Source organism: Anas acuta, chromosome 8 (assembly GCF_963932015.1).
Source record: "Anas acuta chromosome 8, bAnaAcu1.1, whole genome shotgun sequence".
In the NCBI taxonomy this organism is placed as follows: Eukaryota; Metazoa; Chordata; class Aves; order Anseriformes; family Anatidae; genus Anas; species Anas acuta.
The window spans coordinates 23,135,858-23,151,555 of NC_088986.1; the positions used below are offsets into that span (position 1 = coordinate 23,135,858).

The 15,698-nt window shown below is 43.6% G+C and overlaps 1 protein-coding gene across 1 annotated transcript in view; it reads right to left on the reverse strand.

Moving 5' to 3' along the window:
- The window catches only part of NOTCH2 (notch receptor 2), an 84,542-nt gene that overhangs the window by 7,456 nt on the left and 61,388 nt on the right, over positions 1 to 15,698 (reverse strand). The window contains exons 19-29 of the mRNA XM_068691222.1: positions 14,231 to 14,384; positions 13,074 to 13,258; positions 12,101 to 12,233; positions 9,551 to 9,796; positions 7,346 to 7,458; positions 6,272 to 6,801; positions 5,175 to 5,522; positions 4,760 to 4,902; positions 3,807 to 4,017; positions 2,865 to 2,961; positions 2,338 to 2,506 (exon numbers count right to left, since the gene is read on the reverse strand). Coding sequence (XP_068547323.1) covers positions 2,338 to 2,506; positions 2,865 to 2,961; positions 3,807 to 4,017; positions 4,760 to 4,902; positions 5,175 to 5,522; positions 6,272 to 6,801; positions 7,346 to 7,458; positions 9,551 to 9,796; positions 12,101 to 12,233; positions 13,074 to 13,258; positions 14,231 to 14,384 — 2,329 coding nt within the window. The remainder of the gene's footprint in view (positions 1 to 2,337; positions 2,507 to 2,864; positions 2,962 to 3,806; positions 4,018 to 4,759; positions 4,903 to 5,174; positions 5,523 to 6,271; positions 6,802 to 7,345; positions 7,459 to 9,550; positions 9,797 to 12,100; positions 12,234 to 13,073; positions 13,259 to 14,230; positions 14,385 to 15,698) is intronic.

The window sequence follows — 15,698 nt, forward strand, 5'->3', positions numbered from 1 at the left end:
CCTTTTCGCTAGCACTACAGCCCTGAGAAAAGCACTCGCTCAGTCACTGCGTTTGTCCTGGCCAGATCACACTCGGCTGCTGTATGGGGACACAGTTACAGCGAGCACTAAATCCTTCAAAAAAACTAGCTGCCAGCCTCCAGAAAGTCTCCCAGGTATGTGCAGCTCTTTTCAGAGCTTCCTAAGTTGGCCACACACGGGTAGTTTTATGAGGCTAGCAAAGAAGTTCACATCCAGTTTGGCTGTCACAATTAAGTACTTGTTGGAGTATTAAGAAAAAGCCATGGGTGCAATGCCTTTTTTTTTTTTTTTTCCTTCCTTCAAGCTTGTTCTGAAATAGCTGGAAAAGAACTCAAAAAGATCCAGCTGGAGGCAGACACACAGCATGGAAAATTCCAGTCTGAACCACTGAAGTTTTAGCTACTGAAAAAGAGGGCCAAATAATAGGGACAGTTAATCAGTTTTAATTATAGGTGGTGGTACCAGTTATGCCTATAATTGCATTACCCTGGTTACACACTGACAATAACTCCACTGAAAAGAATGTCCTCAGCACTCTGGGGGACACAGAGAAAGAACAGCACGGAGGGACAAAGGTGAAAGCAGTATTTTATAAAAAATAACTCTTTTTGCTGTCTTCTAGAACACAGCCCCGGGTAAACTTAGAGCAAGGCTTTAAAGCCTAAAATTTCACCAGATATGTACAACTGAAGGATTATAGACACAAATAAAATACCAAAAGCTGGGATGCAGAGAACCCACTGGCAAATTCTATAGGAGATGGGACCTCTCGGACCCCCTTCTTGGGCTTCTGCTTGAGACAGAGGTGGCTGCATCTCAGAATTGACCGTTTCTTCCCTCTGCCTTTTAAGGGAGAGGAAGGTGGCCAGGGCAGATGGATGCCTACATCTGCTCTGAGGAATCCTACCGCTCCTTACTAACCCATTACTCCAGCGCTTGTGACTTTTTAAATAGTTTCTTCCACTGAAAGCAACTCAGGGGCTCACTTCTGATGCTGCAGAAGGGAATAGCTTACGGAAGCTTGCTTCAAGTCTCAGTTGCATCTGAATGGCAGGAAAACAGCTCTTAGATCATATTATTCCACTGCTATTGCTGGACAAAGCTTTGAGTGGACACAAACATAAGCAGTCTGAAGATGTAATAACATTACCGCCTGCACTTGGAAAGCTTTTACCCCCGCCACACAACTAGAAGCTTCAACAGGGAAAATTAAAAAAAGCTTAGACTTGGCAGAAACTGATGGTCTGCGTTCTCACACTCCTTATGCAGAAATCTCTCCTTCCTTGTGCTTTGCATTTAGGAGTGCTAAGGGGTCAAGGAGAAGAAAAGACAATAGAAGGGAACCAAGAGATGGCTCCAGACATCATTAAATAGCACGGAAACATTTCCACATAATCCAATAAAAAGCAGCAACAGCAAGATCATCAGAACCAACTCTCTGTGTATGAACAAGAACCATTTTTTCAGCTCTTCTGACCAGGATAGAATTCTTAGTCGACTTCCCTCAAGAAGACAGGAATCAATTATCAGATGACCCACCCAGTCCCTTTCCAGATTACACAGCCTTAGCGCTACAGTTCTAAAAAGCAGCAGAGCTTTCAGAGCTTTTACTGCATCTGAAAATTTGAGTCTGGCAGAAAGAGAGAATGTGCACGCATGTGTATTAAGGAAAAGTTCTTTCCACGTTCAGAGTTGTGGTACAGCGATCAACAACTCAATGAACCCAGCAGCTGAGGATATAACTGAATTAAAAAGAACTCATTAAAACGCTTGCTGCATTGCTGCTCTGTCCCAGCACAGATTACTCACACACTGCTAATCAGGGCATACCCTCTGCCAGAAGTCATCTTATTCAGGAAAAGGCTGCCCTTGCTTCCACCCCAGATAACAGTGCAGGTTTAAGCCCTGCTAAAACGATCCTCAACAAACTCTGCCATAAATCTCTGCAGTGATCCAGCTGGAGAAATTGGGAGTTACTTCCAGCACAAGTCTGCATTCCACACTTCTGGCATTCTGACATCTTTTAGTCAGGCATTGTCATAAAGGAGATCACAGACAACTTAGTTAGCTCCTAACGCTGCTTGTTATGGGAACTCTGTACTGTTTATATGATATCCCATGTGCTGTAGACCATGATCCAACCTCTCCAGCTTTCTTTTCTGGAGTGCACACGAGCTTTTATCAAGTACCATAAAAGTTCTGCTGGTATCTCTGTGTACCCCATATTGTTTTTAAACGTTAGCAGTCTCAGCAGTTGGAAATAAGGGAGGCCAGTGCCTGGCTTGCAGAACATACAGGACACTCAGGAGTACTGACCTGGCCCTCTGACGTTGACATCCAGAACATCGACTTCTTGATCTGCTTGAGGTGGCGTAAGGGCTAGCGACGTGCTCCCACAGACATCTGCTGCCTCCAGGTGCTGCTGCGTCCACTGGCGCTGGTCTATCTGCTCATCAGCTTCTGGGAGCAAGGCTTGGTCCTCAGCCTGAGCAGAGGAAATAAGCAGTTGCTTCAAAGTGCTCATCAGGTGGCCAATGTCACCGAAAATTCGTCTGATCTAGTCAAACATCTCTGCCCTTGGCAGAGGGGTTGGATTTGATGATCTTTATAGGTCCCTTCCAACCCAAGCCATTCTGAGATTCTCATCTTCTCTTTTTAAAGCTAATGAAAGTCTCTACTTATATGAGCTCTTCAGATATCATTAGTTACGTGTTACAAACACCTGAGCAAATGGAGATCTAGGACAAGGGGCATACTCTGGAAGTAAACACAATTCTTCCCCTCATTAGACAAAAGCAGTATCAGTTGTAAGTGGGCGATATTCCACTCTTGGAACAACTTACCTTTGCTTTCTTTGGCTGAGGTCCACCATCACCCGCCCAGTGTTCAGCTGGCCCAGAATCTGCCAGGTTACCCTCTGGTATCTGGACTGAAAGATTTCTAAGAAACAAGGAGAACACATTACTTTACGGCCTTGATCAGACACTACTACTGCTACCTATACGAGCCCGCAGAGGCAGAAATGGGATGCTTCAAAGTGTGGTAGCTTGCAGAGGGACCAAGAAATTAGAAAGGAACAACTACAGTCTTATCTGGAACAAGTATCAGACAGCTGCTGCATGATAGCAGGCACAATATGGATTAGAGCTGCACACCTAAACAACTACAGCACTGAGCTACTGTAATTTCCAACTGGAAATTATCAACCTGGACACTGCAGGACTAGGTCCTGATGCTCCCATGACCAGGAAGCATTCTCAGATGTCACACAGTCACGCTTGGAGATGCTGGCTTCCCAGGCAGCACAGAGAGCATAAATCAGACTGCATACATCTTGCCCCCAGAACCACGGGAGCCACATAGTGAGCTGTGTATTTTGAACTGCCAATTTGGTTAATTCAAAGGAAAGTCAAAACTGCATAAATGGGATTTGTCTTTTAAAACTTTCCATTATTTCTGAGCCATATCTTTAATGGATCGAGGTAGTTCATTGACACCCACCAACCTAAAAATGTCACACCTAACAGAGAAGGAAATTATGCAATTAACAGTACCTAACTGCTGAATTACACAGCGTCAGAAAACCAAACATAGCCAGGAGATTAGATTACAGGACAATAGATTAAAGTTCTTCTGTCTAATACAGAGGTATTAAATTCATTTTAGCTTAAAGGCAGTTTTTCCTACGGAGTTAAGCATCTTTAATGAAAGATTTATCAGCCATGTTCCTAAAATCCTCTAACATGCTAATTAACACGTGGTTAGTAGCCTAAACGCAAACTTACTTGAGTCCAACTGCATCTTCCCCCACCGGCTCTCTGCGCTTATGATTGCTAGGATCCCTGCGCAGGATGAAGCCCTCTGGGAGCCACAGTGAGCCGTGTTTGCGCTTACGCTTCGCCATCATCACGCCCAAGAGAAGGATTAAGAGGATGATCAAAGCTGCCACGGCAAGTAGGTAAAGCAACTGGGTCTTCGGTGGTAACAAGGGCTCACCTAAAAATTCCAGTTAAAGTACAATGAGATTAGCAAAGTTGAGGCAACAATCTCAAATCTACAAACTTCTTCTAGCTGAGTTTTTTCCCCACAGAGGGTATTGTTTCTATGAAGTGACATCTTTAGAAGAAAAGCTTGATGAATTTTAGCCTCTGCTATGATTGTTTTAAGAATATATCATATGTTTGTTTGGCTTTCCTTGATCTTGTATCTCCAAGTATTTTTATAGCATATGGCTGCTGAACTGAAGATCTTGCTTCTCCCTCAAGAGTCCCTCCTGCTGGCTGAAGACAGCCATCCTGAATCAATGTGCTAATCTGCACAAAGATATGAGCATGACTCAGCTAGGAACAGTGTTCTTAGCACTCTAGAAAAAGGTTGCAGCTGAGGGAGTGGGGAGCAGAAATGAAGGCAATTACATTTTGCCAGAGGAAACAAATACCTGCTAGACTGAGAAATGCTCCAGCACCAACTTTTCTGCAGTGGCACCTTTCTCACTGAATTCATGGCTTAGAGCAAGCGAGTGGTTTCTAGGACAGCCAAGATCACTGCAGCATGTGGAAGATTACTGTTTCTGCAAGCATTACAATGGCTAGGCTCCACTCCTATATGCTCTGCCTTACTAAGGAGATGATACCCCCTCAGAGCAGAAACCACACTGAACAGTGAGACATACTAAGATGATGATCAATAACAGCAGTGTGCATTTTGCAAGCCCAACTTTTCCTCCGCAATTACTTACTTTGGACAGACACAAAAGGATAAGGCAACATGCCCTTGATTGCCTGAGCAGCTAAGAGAGCCGCAGCAGCTTCTGTGTTCTGAAAGCATTGCTCCGAATCCTCTGCACACTGACGGTTGTCAATCTCCAGGAACACCCTGGTGCTGCAGAAACACAGTAGGAGAGCACAGAAGTTAGCGAGAGAAACTTTGCCAAAGCACTAGGTTAAACCGTGGCTTTTTAAGATCATCTTTCCACCCCAACACTGAATTTGGCAACTGCAATGACTTTACATTTCCCTATTACAAAAAAAAAAAAAAAAACAACACACAGATGGGTGACAGCCCCAGATAGTCCAAAAATGCCCCAGACACCTAGAAACGAGAGTGTAAGAGCAGTGTAACAAGGCTTGGGGAATACAAAGGCTTCCACTCACCCGATGACCTCTTGCTCTAATTCCCTGTGCTTGCGAATGACCACAAGGGATCGCCGACTCCGTGCTGCCGACTTCTCCCCGTAGTATGGGAATACCATGGGGTTTCCCTGGGAGTCCAGCTTGATTCTCAGATTGGTGTGCAGGAGAGTTCCCAAAGTGCGCAGAAAGCTGCGGACATCGCCCAGCAGCTCATCGGGGGGCATCAGGACCACGATGATGAGCGTCCCCTCTGCCAGCTTCTCAGCTTTGTCACCAGCACAGTCGAGACCATCCCAGCCACACTCCTCACTGTTACAGCCCTGGTCACAGCGGCCATCTGCGTAGTGATCTGCACAATACTTGTCATACCTGGAAAAGTTAAAGGGTTACGGGCAGCATATAGGACATATATTCATATATTGCATAGCTGCAGCCTAAAGGCAAAGGTCTCACACTTATTTCTAATCATCAGTGGCTGGTGTAAATTAACAATTGTGCTCAGGACATAAGGCAAAGAGATGTAACCCCAGGATAAAGGTGGTAGGGTGGAAGATGGGAGTACAGAACACCCTGTGGTTCATTTCTGGTACCAGTGAAGGCAGCTGCTCATTCTGTTTACTAAGAAAAAGCTACAGCACCTCCTGCCTCATCAAGGGAAAATCATGTGCTGTAACATTCATCGTAAATAACTGAAGAGAAAGAAGCATCATGACAAACAAGCAGGAAAACACATGCAGAGGTAGCAAGCAGCTGGGACAAAAATGCAGGTGTTGCAGGCATGCAGTGGAGTTCAGGACAGAAGGTGGTACTACTAGGATCTAGTACAAGGTGCAATGCCCCCTTTTTCACATTTCCACACATCCATCAGGTGGGTGAACACATTGCCATTGCTCAGGCTATCAATTTAGTATGTAACATACAAATCCCAGAACTTTCCAAAAAAGAGACAAAGTAATATAACAGCAGAAACTCCTTGATCCGAATTTTTAGCAGAGTATGAACCAGAACCAGAGACAAAGGAAGGGACTAGAGCAGCGGGTATGAATACCCACTGTTGAAAGCACTAGCAGGAGATTTATTAGCAACACAGAGAAACCATTCCCGGGATTATGCCTTACTTGCATGTTTTGCTATTTTGCTGACATTCAAAGTTGTCAAACAGACACTCGGGTGTGTTGCAGAACTCGTCACACTGTCCATTGAAAAGCATCCAGCAGCGCAATGAAGTGGAGCAGTTGGCCCAAGGATCTTCCATTGTCAGGGAACAGTCGCCTCCATCCCACTGGCAGGCATGAGTGTTACAGTCTTCATCACAATAGCCATCTTTTGCTTTTTCTGCACACTGGGAATCCAAACATCCTAGAGGCTCTTGGCTGGGATGTGTGAGCTGCTCACACTGGCTGCCTTGGGCGTGATCAGGACACTGACAATAATAGTAAGGAGGCTGAGAACGAGGGTGGCAGCTTCCACCGTTCTGGCAGGGGGTACTGGCACAGCCCGTGTTTGTCTGGCATTCCTCTCCCACAGACAGCTTGGGGCAGTAGCACCGTGGGCCAGATGATGTCTGGATGCACTGCTCGCCCTTCTTGCATTTCACTTGCCCACAAGTACTGTGGCTGCTGAACTCACATTTCGCCCCAGAGTAACCCTAGGGGAAAAAAAAATAAAAAAACAGGCTTAAAACTTATTCTTCACCATTCTGAGGGCAGGAGGGAAGCTGTCCCATGCAAACCCTTTTTCCCCAGTAATTCCCTTAGCCTTATCACAGAGTGTGCCGTGATTTTCTGGATCTTCACGAACAAACTAGGAACTTGCATTATTACATTTCTTAATGGACTTACTGCAAGATTCTCTTTGTTCACAGCTCTAAGCACAAAGAATGAAGGATAGCAAAAAATAAAAGTTAAAATTTAATGCTAGCTTTGACAGAAAAGCCAGCTATGCTTCTTCAACAGCAGAGCTGTTTGAGAGTAACAATAGGCAGCATCATTCTTCTACAGTACCTGGAACCCCTGGGCTTCCCAGCTAAGAAGATAAATTGAGGATAGATAAATTAAGAGATAAACTACGGAGTGTCCAAGGACACACATGCAAGTATGCATAAGAACTGTAACCAACAACAGACCAGTGAAACTAATGTGTCTGCAGCCAGAGATGAGGCAGGCAATCCAGTTTCAGCATGTGGTGCTTACCGGAGGACACTGGCAGATGAACCCGTCTGGCATATTGCTGGCAACAGCACAGGTACCTCCGTTCTGACACGGCTTCCGAGGACACACATCTATCACACTCTCGCAGTGACGACCTGAGGTGTGGACACGTGGGGAGAAAAGAGCAGAGAGATGTACGTGTGCACATCATAAACCAGTCACAAAGCAAAACGCTGATTAACAGCCAACAAGTCAAATGCTCCAGTGAAACTTTTTCCCCTGAAGAAGTAAAGCACACCTTTTCAGATAACATAAGGTAAGTAGCAGCCAAAGACTATTGCTATAACAAAATCTACATGGGTTATCTGGAGACAGCCTGCCTCGTCTGCCTCCTCAACAACACGTGTGACAGCAAAAACACCGAATTTGCTGCTGTCACCCTTAAGTCATCCAGGCACAAGACTCAAGAAAATAAGGGTTCCAAAGATTTCTTCACTTTTGGGGAGATGCTCAATAAATCCAAATGCAAATCACTCTCTGACCATGAGTGAACAACACTCAGCATCTGGCAAGGACAAATAGAAAAGAGCATCTTCAACACCACCTAACACTGGAAGTAACATAAGTGCTCAACCATGGACTAGGCAAGGAATCCTGAACACCAGACAGATCACCCCACTTATGCACCTGATTTCCTGGAGAAAATTATGCTTCAGGACCAGATGCAACCTGAGTGAACAGGATGAGCAAGGAGAGCCTCCTTATGCTGGGCAGCCAGGCAGAGGTCTTACTGCACTGACTAGCATTTGCAGCAGCACCCAGAGTCAAGCTCTGGTGCCAGCATTTAAAAAGATGAGGATGACCTAAACATGACTTGGACCCCCCAGGAAAATGTGAATAGAAGTCTCCCCACATGTGCAGCCAAGCCTGAAAGCTCGCAGACAGGGCAGGATGGCCCACAGAGTCCTGGCATCCTATCAGTCACAAACCACAGCAAAGCTCCCCCTGCCTCCTCCCAGGCAGAAGGGTCAACGTGGAATGTGCAGAAGACGAACGGCTGGAGGAAGAGGCATGCTCCCCCTCTGTGCCTAACATTTCCAGACAGATTTCATGTCTGAGACACAGCAGCTCTCCCTGCTCCTCCTGAGGAGCTGCAGGTCTGCACTCCCCATGCTGCAAGTTCCAGTAATGCTTCCATGAGAGCCAGAAGCAACACAAGGCATAAATTATAAAAGAAGAGTTTGTACTGAAGCCTGTGTTTGGCTAACATCCCACACCAGTACCCTACCAGCTATCCTGCCTCCAACTCCATCATGTGTCATTCTTTTAGGAACTTCTTGTGTCAGTCTATGTGATGCATTCAAAAACCTACTGCATGAACTCTTTAAATGTGTGTTCTTGTGATTTATTTGCATCTGATAATCACAGGTTTAATGGAAAAATCTCATTGTGTTTAATTTTGTAAGTAAAAAGGAGTAAAAACTACTGGCAAAGCATGCAGAGAAGGTCACTGGTAAGCAGGGAAAGTGAAAGGTTTTGATGGAGGAAAGCTGAATACATAGGAAGTTAAATTGACATGCAGACTGGGAAGCTGAAAGTTAAGACACATCTGGAGACTATTAGCTCAAACTTATGCCCAGTGGGAGGCAGAAAGCAGAATAGCAGTAATACTGACAAAGATGATGTCTAGAGAGAGCTAGACATAAGTCTGTGTTGTGTGAATTTTTTGCAAAGTTGTGATTCAAAGTTGGATAAATAACCAAGGAATGTACAGCCCATCTATGCACAGAGTATTCCATCCTAGCCACACCACCAATATTAGAAAAAAAGGGAGTGAGGGTTATAAAAGGAGGCTAAAAGCTAAATATGGATACTGTAACTGTGATTTATATATAAAATTCATACGCTGCTTTGCAAAAGGAAAAACCACAGAGAAGATGACACATGAACAGTTACACTTCCACTATCAGGAATGTGAAATTATGAAGGAGAAAAGCATCGCAGAAGACAAAATCCTGGCAGCGAATCGTCTCAGGAGATTCTTTACTCTGAGACAACTCTGGAAGCCCAATTTCTTTGATTTTTTTTCCCCCCTAAAATGTGTTTTAAAAACTGAAACATGCTATAAGGAAATGATCAGATATTGTAAAGGGAAGTGACTAGATAGCATGACTGCCAGAAAGAGAAAGAACGACCATTTTTCAAGATTATTGCTCTGGAACTGGAAGCATGTTTACAAATACTCACCAGTAAAAGCACTGCGACAGATGCACGTATAATCATTTATCAGCTGAACACAATCCAGACTTCCACGGGGGTTACAAGGATTAGAGAGGCATTCGTTGATATCCCCCTCGCATCGCTCGCCTGCAAAGCCTGGGAGGCAAACACAGCTATAGCCCCCGATCTGGTCGATGCACTGCCCTCCGTTGAAGCAGCGGGGTACTCCCGAGTCCGAAACACAGTCATCCACGTTCTCCTCACAGAAGCGACCTGTCAAAATGGTAAAAGAGGCAGTTTGAGGATAAGGAGTCACGGCCTCATTTCCTATCAGTTTAAGAAACACAGTCCTAGATATGAACAGGTAAAGGTCCCAGCTTAATGCAACCCACACCCAGTGCAGTCAGCAAGCCTCGGATCTGACCTAGGAAGCATGTGGTTTAGATCCAGACTGTTCTCAATGATATGTCATACTGGTATTTAGCAGCTTTCATGCCTGACTTAATTTAAGAGCATAATTAAAAACACAAAAACAAAACAAAAAAAGATACACTCAATTTAGCCCTGTGACTGAACACAGCCAGAGCGCCCTGTGCTGTCCCTCGCAGGGCTGTAAGCTTCCCACCATTCATTTCACTTGGCGACAACCCCGAAACTCAGCAAAGATCATTTGTAGCAGTATCATTAGACCAGGCAACAAACCAACAGAAAAGCAACCGTGATAAAACACAGATTCCTGGCCGGCATGCCGTTTCTGCAGTTTGACTTCTGGGGCCTGACAGTAAATTCTCAGCGCTGCGAGTGATGGCAGCTGCTCCCTCTCCCTGTGGGGTTCCTTTTCAAGGGAAAAGGTCTGGTCCCGGTTCTGCCTCAGCCACACGGTGTGACGGATGAAAGGGAACAGAGATGGTAAGCTGAGCAAAGACTTGTCTGTTAGCACGGTTGATTCATGCTAAGTCAAGCTGTTGCGGTGGCTCCCCAGCTGCCACCAGATGTGGCACTATATGGTACGGAACATCCCTTTGGTTGGCTTAGGTCAGCTGCCCTGGCAAGGCACCTCTTGCTCACCCCAAATCTACTGACTGGGAGGGAAAGATGGGGCACTGAGAGTCCTGATGCTGTGCCAGCACTGCTCACAACAGACAAAACATCGCTGTGCTATCAGTGCTGTTCCGGCTACAAGAACAGAGCACACTACAGGGGCTGCTGTGAGAAAAGTTAACTCCAGTAACTCCATCTGCCTGCATATGGAAGATGCTTATGTGGGCATCAGTAAAGTATCCATAGCCTGGGACAAAAATTAGGTCTTTACATCATAAATGATATCAATCTTTTCTAGTTCCTTTCATTTAAAAAAAGTCACCTCCAGAAAGTAATTCATCTCAACAAATAATGACTGAGGAATTAAAAGAAGCACATTCAGAACCCTGTACAATCTTTCAAAGGTGCAGAGGTCCTCTAGTACATCACAAGTTCTGGCAGCACAGAAAACAGCACAAATACATGCTCTGATACAGAGATGAAAGAAACAACTGTTTTTGCCTTTACACTGAAGGCCCAAATTAAGAACAATAGACAAAGAATTGTTGAACACAATGATTTGCAATAAAATAAACACTTATCCAAACTGGTGAGATGTGCTGACAGCCACACTAAACTGAATGAACTGGCAATATCCATGTGCAGGAGGCAAACGTTAGATTGTAAGTGTACTTACAACTTAATTCCTGGTTCATATTTAACATGCATCTGGAGATTTTGCCTACATTGAGGTGACATACTTCAGAAATAAAAAGTAAATTCAGAGGAATGTAAAATCTAACTGATTTGAGAAATAAGATGCCAGGAAAAAAGTCAAGTAAGAAAACATTTGATGATGGGTTCAAAAAAAAAAAAGTGTTCTCTCTGCAGTCCTTAATATTTTCAACACTAGAAGGTAGGGCAGCCAAGTGGTCAGATTTAACAGGGAAATAAAGGTTAGTTTTCAAGAAAGATGGTATTAAACAAGTTGTGTAATCATACTTACTGAGAACTATCATTATGTAGCTGGTCTTCTTTTAAAGAAGACTTTTATTAAAAGAGCTCGAGGTTGCTGAAACAATTTCAACTACCCTACAGGCATTAAACTATCTGCACAGAAGGTTCCAAGAGAGGACAATGCATGCCCAAAATTTAAATGAGACAATGGAAATCATGGAAGAACTAAGCAAGTTTTCTGTATACTTCATAGCAGCTCAGCTAAAAAGAAACCCTGGATTTACTGAAGCAGATAGGGTTGGGAGAGACCTTAATGGCAATCTAGGCCATCCCCATTGCCAAAGAGGCATCATCTATTCTCAGAGGACACTGTCATGACCTATTCCTTTAAAAGAAAGAAAAAGAAAGCTCTGAAAGACAGATCCCATAGCCTAATTTACATATTTATTTTTAAAGGGAAAATATGTATCTCAAGGGATTCAGTGCACTTTGGGAACATTCTTCAAAGGAAATAATGCATTCCCTTTAGACTCTGTCAGGAAACCGGTCAGAAAGGAAAATTAATTCTTGTAACGTTCACTTAATTGCTGAGTTTCATACCCCGAGTGCCTGGTGGACAGGAGCACTTGAAATGGTTGACGAGGTCTATACACGTTCCTCCATTCTGGCAGGGCTGGAACTGGCACTCATCCACTTCATATTCACAGTTGACACCCTGGTATCCAGGCACACACTGCCAGTATAAAAATACGCGTCAGTTATCTTTTCATAACAGATACGTTAGCAGACATCTGAGAAAGGCTAACACAGACAAAGTGAATCTTCAAAGGGACAGATTATAACTTCCTTTGTAGCTGTACAATTGCAAGTGATTTCAAGGGCTGCACAGACAGACAGCTTAAACACACAACTTGACCACATGACTGCTCGGCTGTACAATGCATGCCTGAATTTGAGTGACTTTTTTTCTGTAAAATACAGCAATCTAATCCTGAAACTTCTGGACACTGAGACTGGCTTGGAAATTTTGACTTAAGGCTTACATAAGATCCATCCTTTCCTTCTGGGCATGTGCTTCCAAGGTGTTCTAACATTTTCCAAAGCTTAGGAAGGTTGATATGCCATAGTCTCATGGTCTACAGTACTCTCTGCATCAGCTTGTAAACTTGAAATGCAGTGGATGGCATTCCCAATTTGAAAGACAAGGGATACTTTGCCATTCACCAACAGCGTGAATACAACATTCCTTTAGTGGATTACAAATTTATTTTAATATAAACCACATCTCAAGAAAAAAAATCAAGATATGAACTCCCACCTCTGAGGAAGCAAGGAGCTCTAATGCTTATCAACTATACCTGCCTTACAAACACACTTCCCATTCAGTTTTTAAAGAAGTCTTGCAGGAGCACTGCTTCTGCCACAGCTAAATTAATTTGTTTCCAGGTATAGGTTGCTTTTATCCCCCTTAGAATCTATTCTACCACTTGCACACATTTGATTTCTTTCTACGCCTTTGCAATACGATGCTTTAAGTATTTAGGACACTTCCTAGTAGAGCACTGTGCATTACCTCGCACTGGTATCCACCCAGGTGATCCCGGCAGGTGGCACCATTCTGGCACGGGCTGGACTCGCATTCATTCAGCTGCTCCTCGCAATAGCTGCCCGTGTAACCCACCCGGCACTGACAGCGATGTGTGTTCCCAACATTCAGGCAATGACCAGAGTGCTGGCACAACTGATCCACGGTGACTCCTGAAATGAAGTTTAATAAAGTCAGCAAACACATGAAACACGCCTGCCATCAGCATTGGTAGCTCAGCCAGGAATTAACCCAGTGAATGGAAAGTGTAAAATTGAAAAATCGAAGAGTTACTCTTTAAATCACAGTGAGTCAGAACCACAACCACCTTGTGAATAAAGTCCCTGCTCTGTCACATTTGGATTAACTACCAGCAGCAACATTAGCATGAATTACATGCATTACTGCATTATTTTACCATTGACAAGTGAAAAACAAGTGAAAACACATCTCTGAAGTATTACTGTTTCAGTACAAAGGTTCAACGTACCTAGAACATCTGCAAAAATTATCAGAGCTTGACACCTTCCTCCTTAGACAAGGAGTCTGCTTATTTGGATTTCCTTGACTGAAACTGGCATGACACTGTGCTAGAGCCTAGGCTCCAAGACTCCTTCCAGGAAGAAGTTTAAATCTTTTACACATGCAATATTTGAAGTAGGAAATTAATACTTGGGGGGACAGTCTTAGCTGTAGCTAAAGTGGGCACTCAGTCTTCTCTGAGACAACATGTTGAAATGTAAGGAGTTACAAGATGCCTTTCACAGACAAAGGCAGCATGTCTGAAACCTGGCCTGCCTGGGATTTAGCAGAAAGATAAAACAGCCAAATATTCCAAAAAGGCTGCCCATGCAAAACAGTATTAGTGAAACAGACTTCTGAAAGCTTTTCAATCTCTCTTAAAATATATTTTTAATGGTAGAAACCAATGTCTTATGTCATGGAGAACCAAGAAAGCCTTGACTCCCAGTACAATCTTGCAGAGAGTTTTCTAGCTTATAAGTGGCTGTGACCAACCTCCTAGAGGTGAAGCTCTCTGGGATTTCCAATGCATGCTGTGTCCACAGGGATGTGAGGAAAGGAGGCATGGATTAATGATTCCCTGGGACATGCTTTTAGTTAGAACACCGAAGATGCTTATTTACCCCTTTGTGAAGCTGCCACTTGACAGGAGACATTGGGCACATCGCAGTAAGCACCAGTCCAGCCAGAAGGGCAGACGCATCGAGTCTGGGCTCCAGTTTGGAGACACGTGCCCTTGTTCTTACAGGGAGACCTGCTGCATAGATCCACAGGTGTCTGCAGAGTGAAAAAACACAACAAGATTTATAGCAAGAGCAGTAGGAAACAGTATTCAAAGTATAGAGTTCAAGAGGCAAAGAAAGTATGGTAAGCTCTGCAAAACTTGTTCCATGTGGTATTGGAAAGAAAGGGACAGTACTTCCCGAGTCTAAGCTAAATGCTTGTATGTCTAAGAACGAGCAAACATACAGGAAAGTAAACCCCAGGTGGCAGCATAATTTCATCACTAAGCTGATCCTCACACCTTGCTATGCAGTGCTGGCTGGCTGCAGAGCTTCAGCTGGCTGGGTTTAAGAAAATTCAGTTGTATTTCAAACCAGGCTTCCATTTCTACTTTAGTAGGAAGTTTCCAGCTATCAACAGTAACAGGTCCTTTTTCTTCTCCCAAACTCCCTCCACTTTTTATTTTTTTTTAGGGTAACAGATGTGTTCCACATTTTGCTCTTTGCTTTTCCTTTCATTAGCTCACCACACTTGCTTTTGGCCCCATTTGCCCTAGTATACTCTGAGTTTTTCTGTCTTTGGAGATCCATTTGAAATCCTAGAACTGTTTTAGAAGCTGAAATGGGGTCAGAGTATACTGCCTTTCTTGATTCCATATATAAAAGAGTACAGTATCTAAACAGACTGAAATTCTTAGTAAGTCATCATACGAAAGCAGAGTGAGGACTCAGAATAGCTGTCTGATTTAATATAAACCAGCCACGAACTATCACTTCCTTTTTGAGCACTTAGTCTTCAAAGCAATACAGCTATTTGATTGATTTCAAGCTGACTTGAGGGAAGGATGAGGTTTGTAAAGTGAGTAGTACTGAATTTTGGCTGCAAAACACAATTTCAATTGCAAAAAGTTCTGCTTTTCAGATGCAAACCGTCTCCCCACAAAGACTAAGGAGAAAAATCTGTGCTTTCACAGGCAACCAAAAAGAAACTTGGAATTCAGTTTTATCACACTCATTTGGGTGTGAAGAAGAAAAACACCGAGCCTCTTGCTTCTGCATTTGTAATGAGTAGCTATTTTACATGCAAATTCCATAACTTATGAATCATTGTCTGATTCTGTTCTGTGTATTTAGCTTTGCTAATTAGGTCAAGCCAATTTTCCCCTAAGACAAGAACTACAGTGTAGCTGTTATCTATAATTCTTTCCAATACAGCTTTCAGTAGTGCTTTTAAGTTTAGAAAGTTCAGATTTCTTGTACAAAGGGAGTAATACAACGCGATCAAACTTCTCTGAATGTAAAGCAAGCAGACTTTCTGAGAATCCACATTTAATTTGGGGACGGGAACATTAATCCTTTTCTCAAGTAA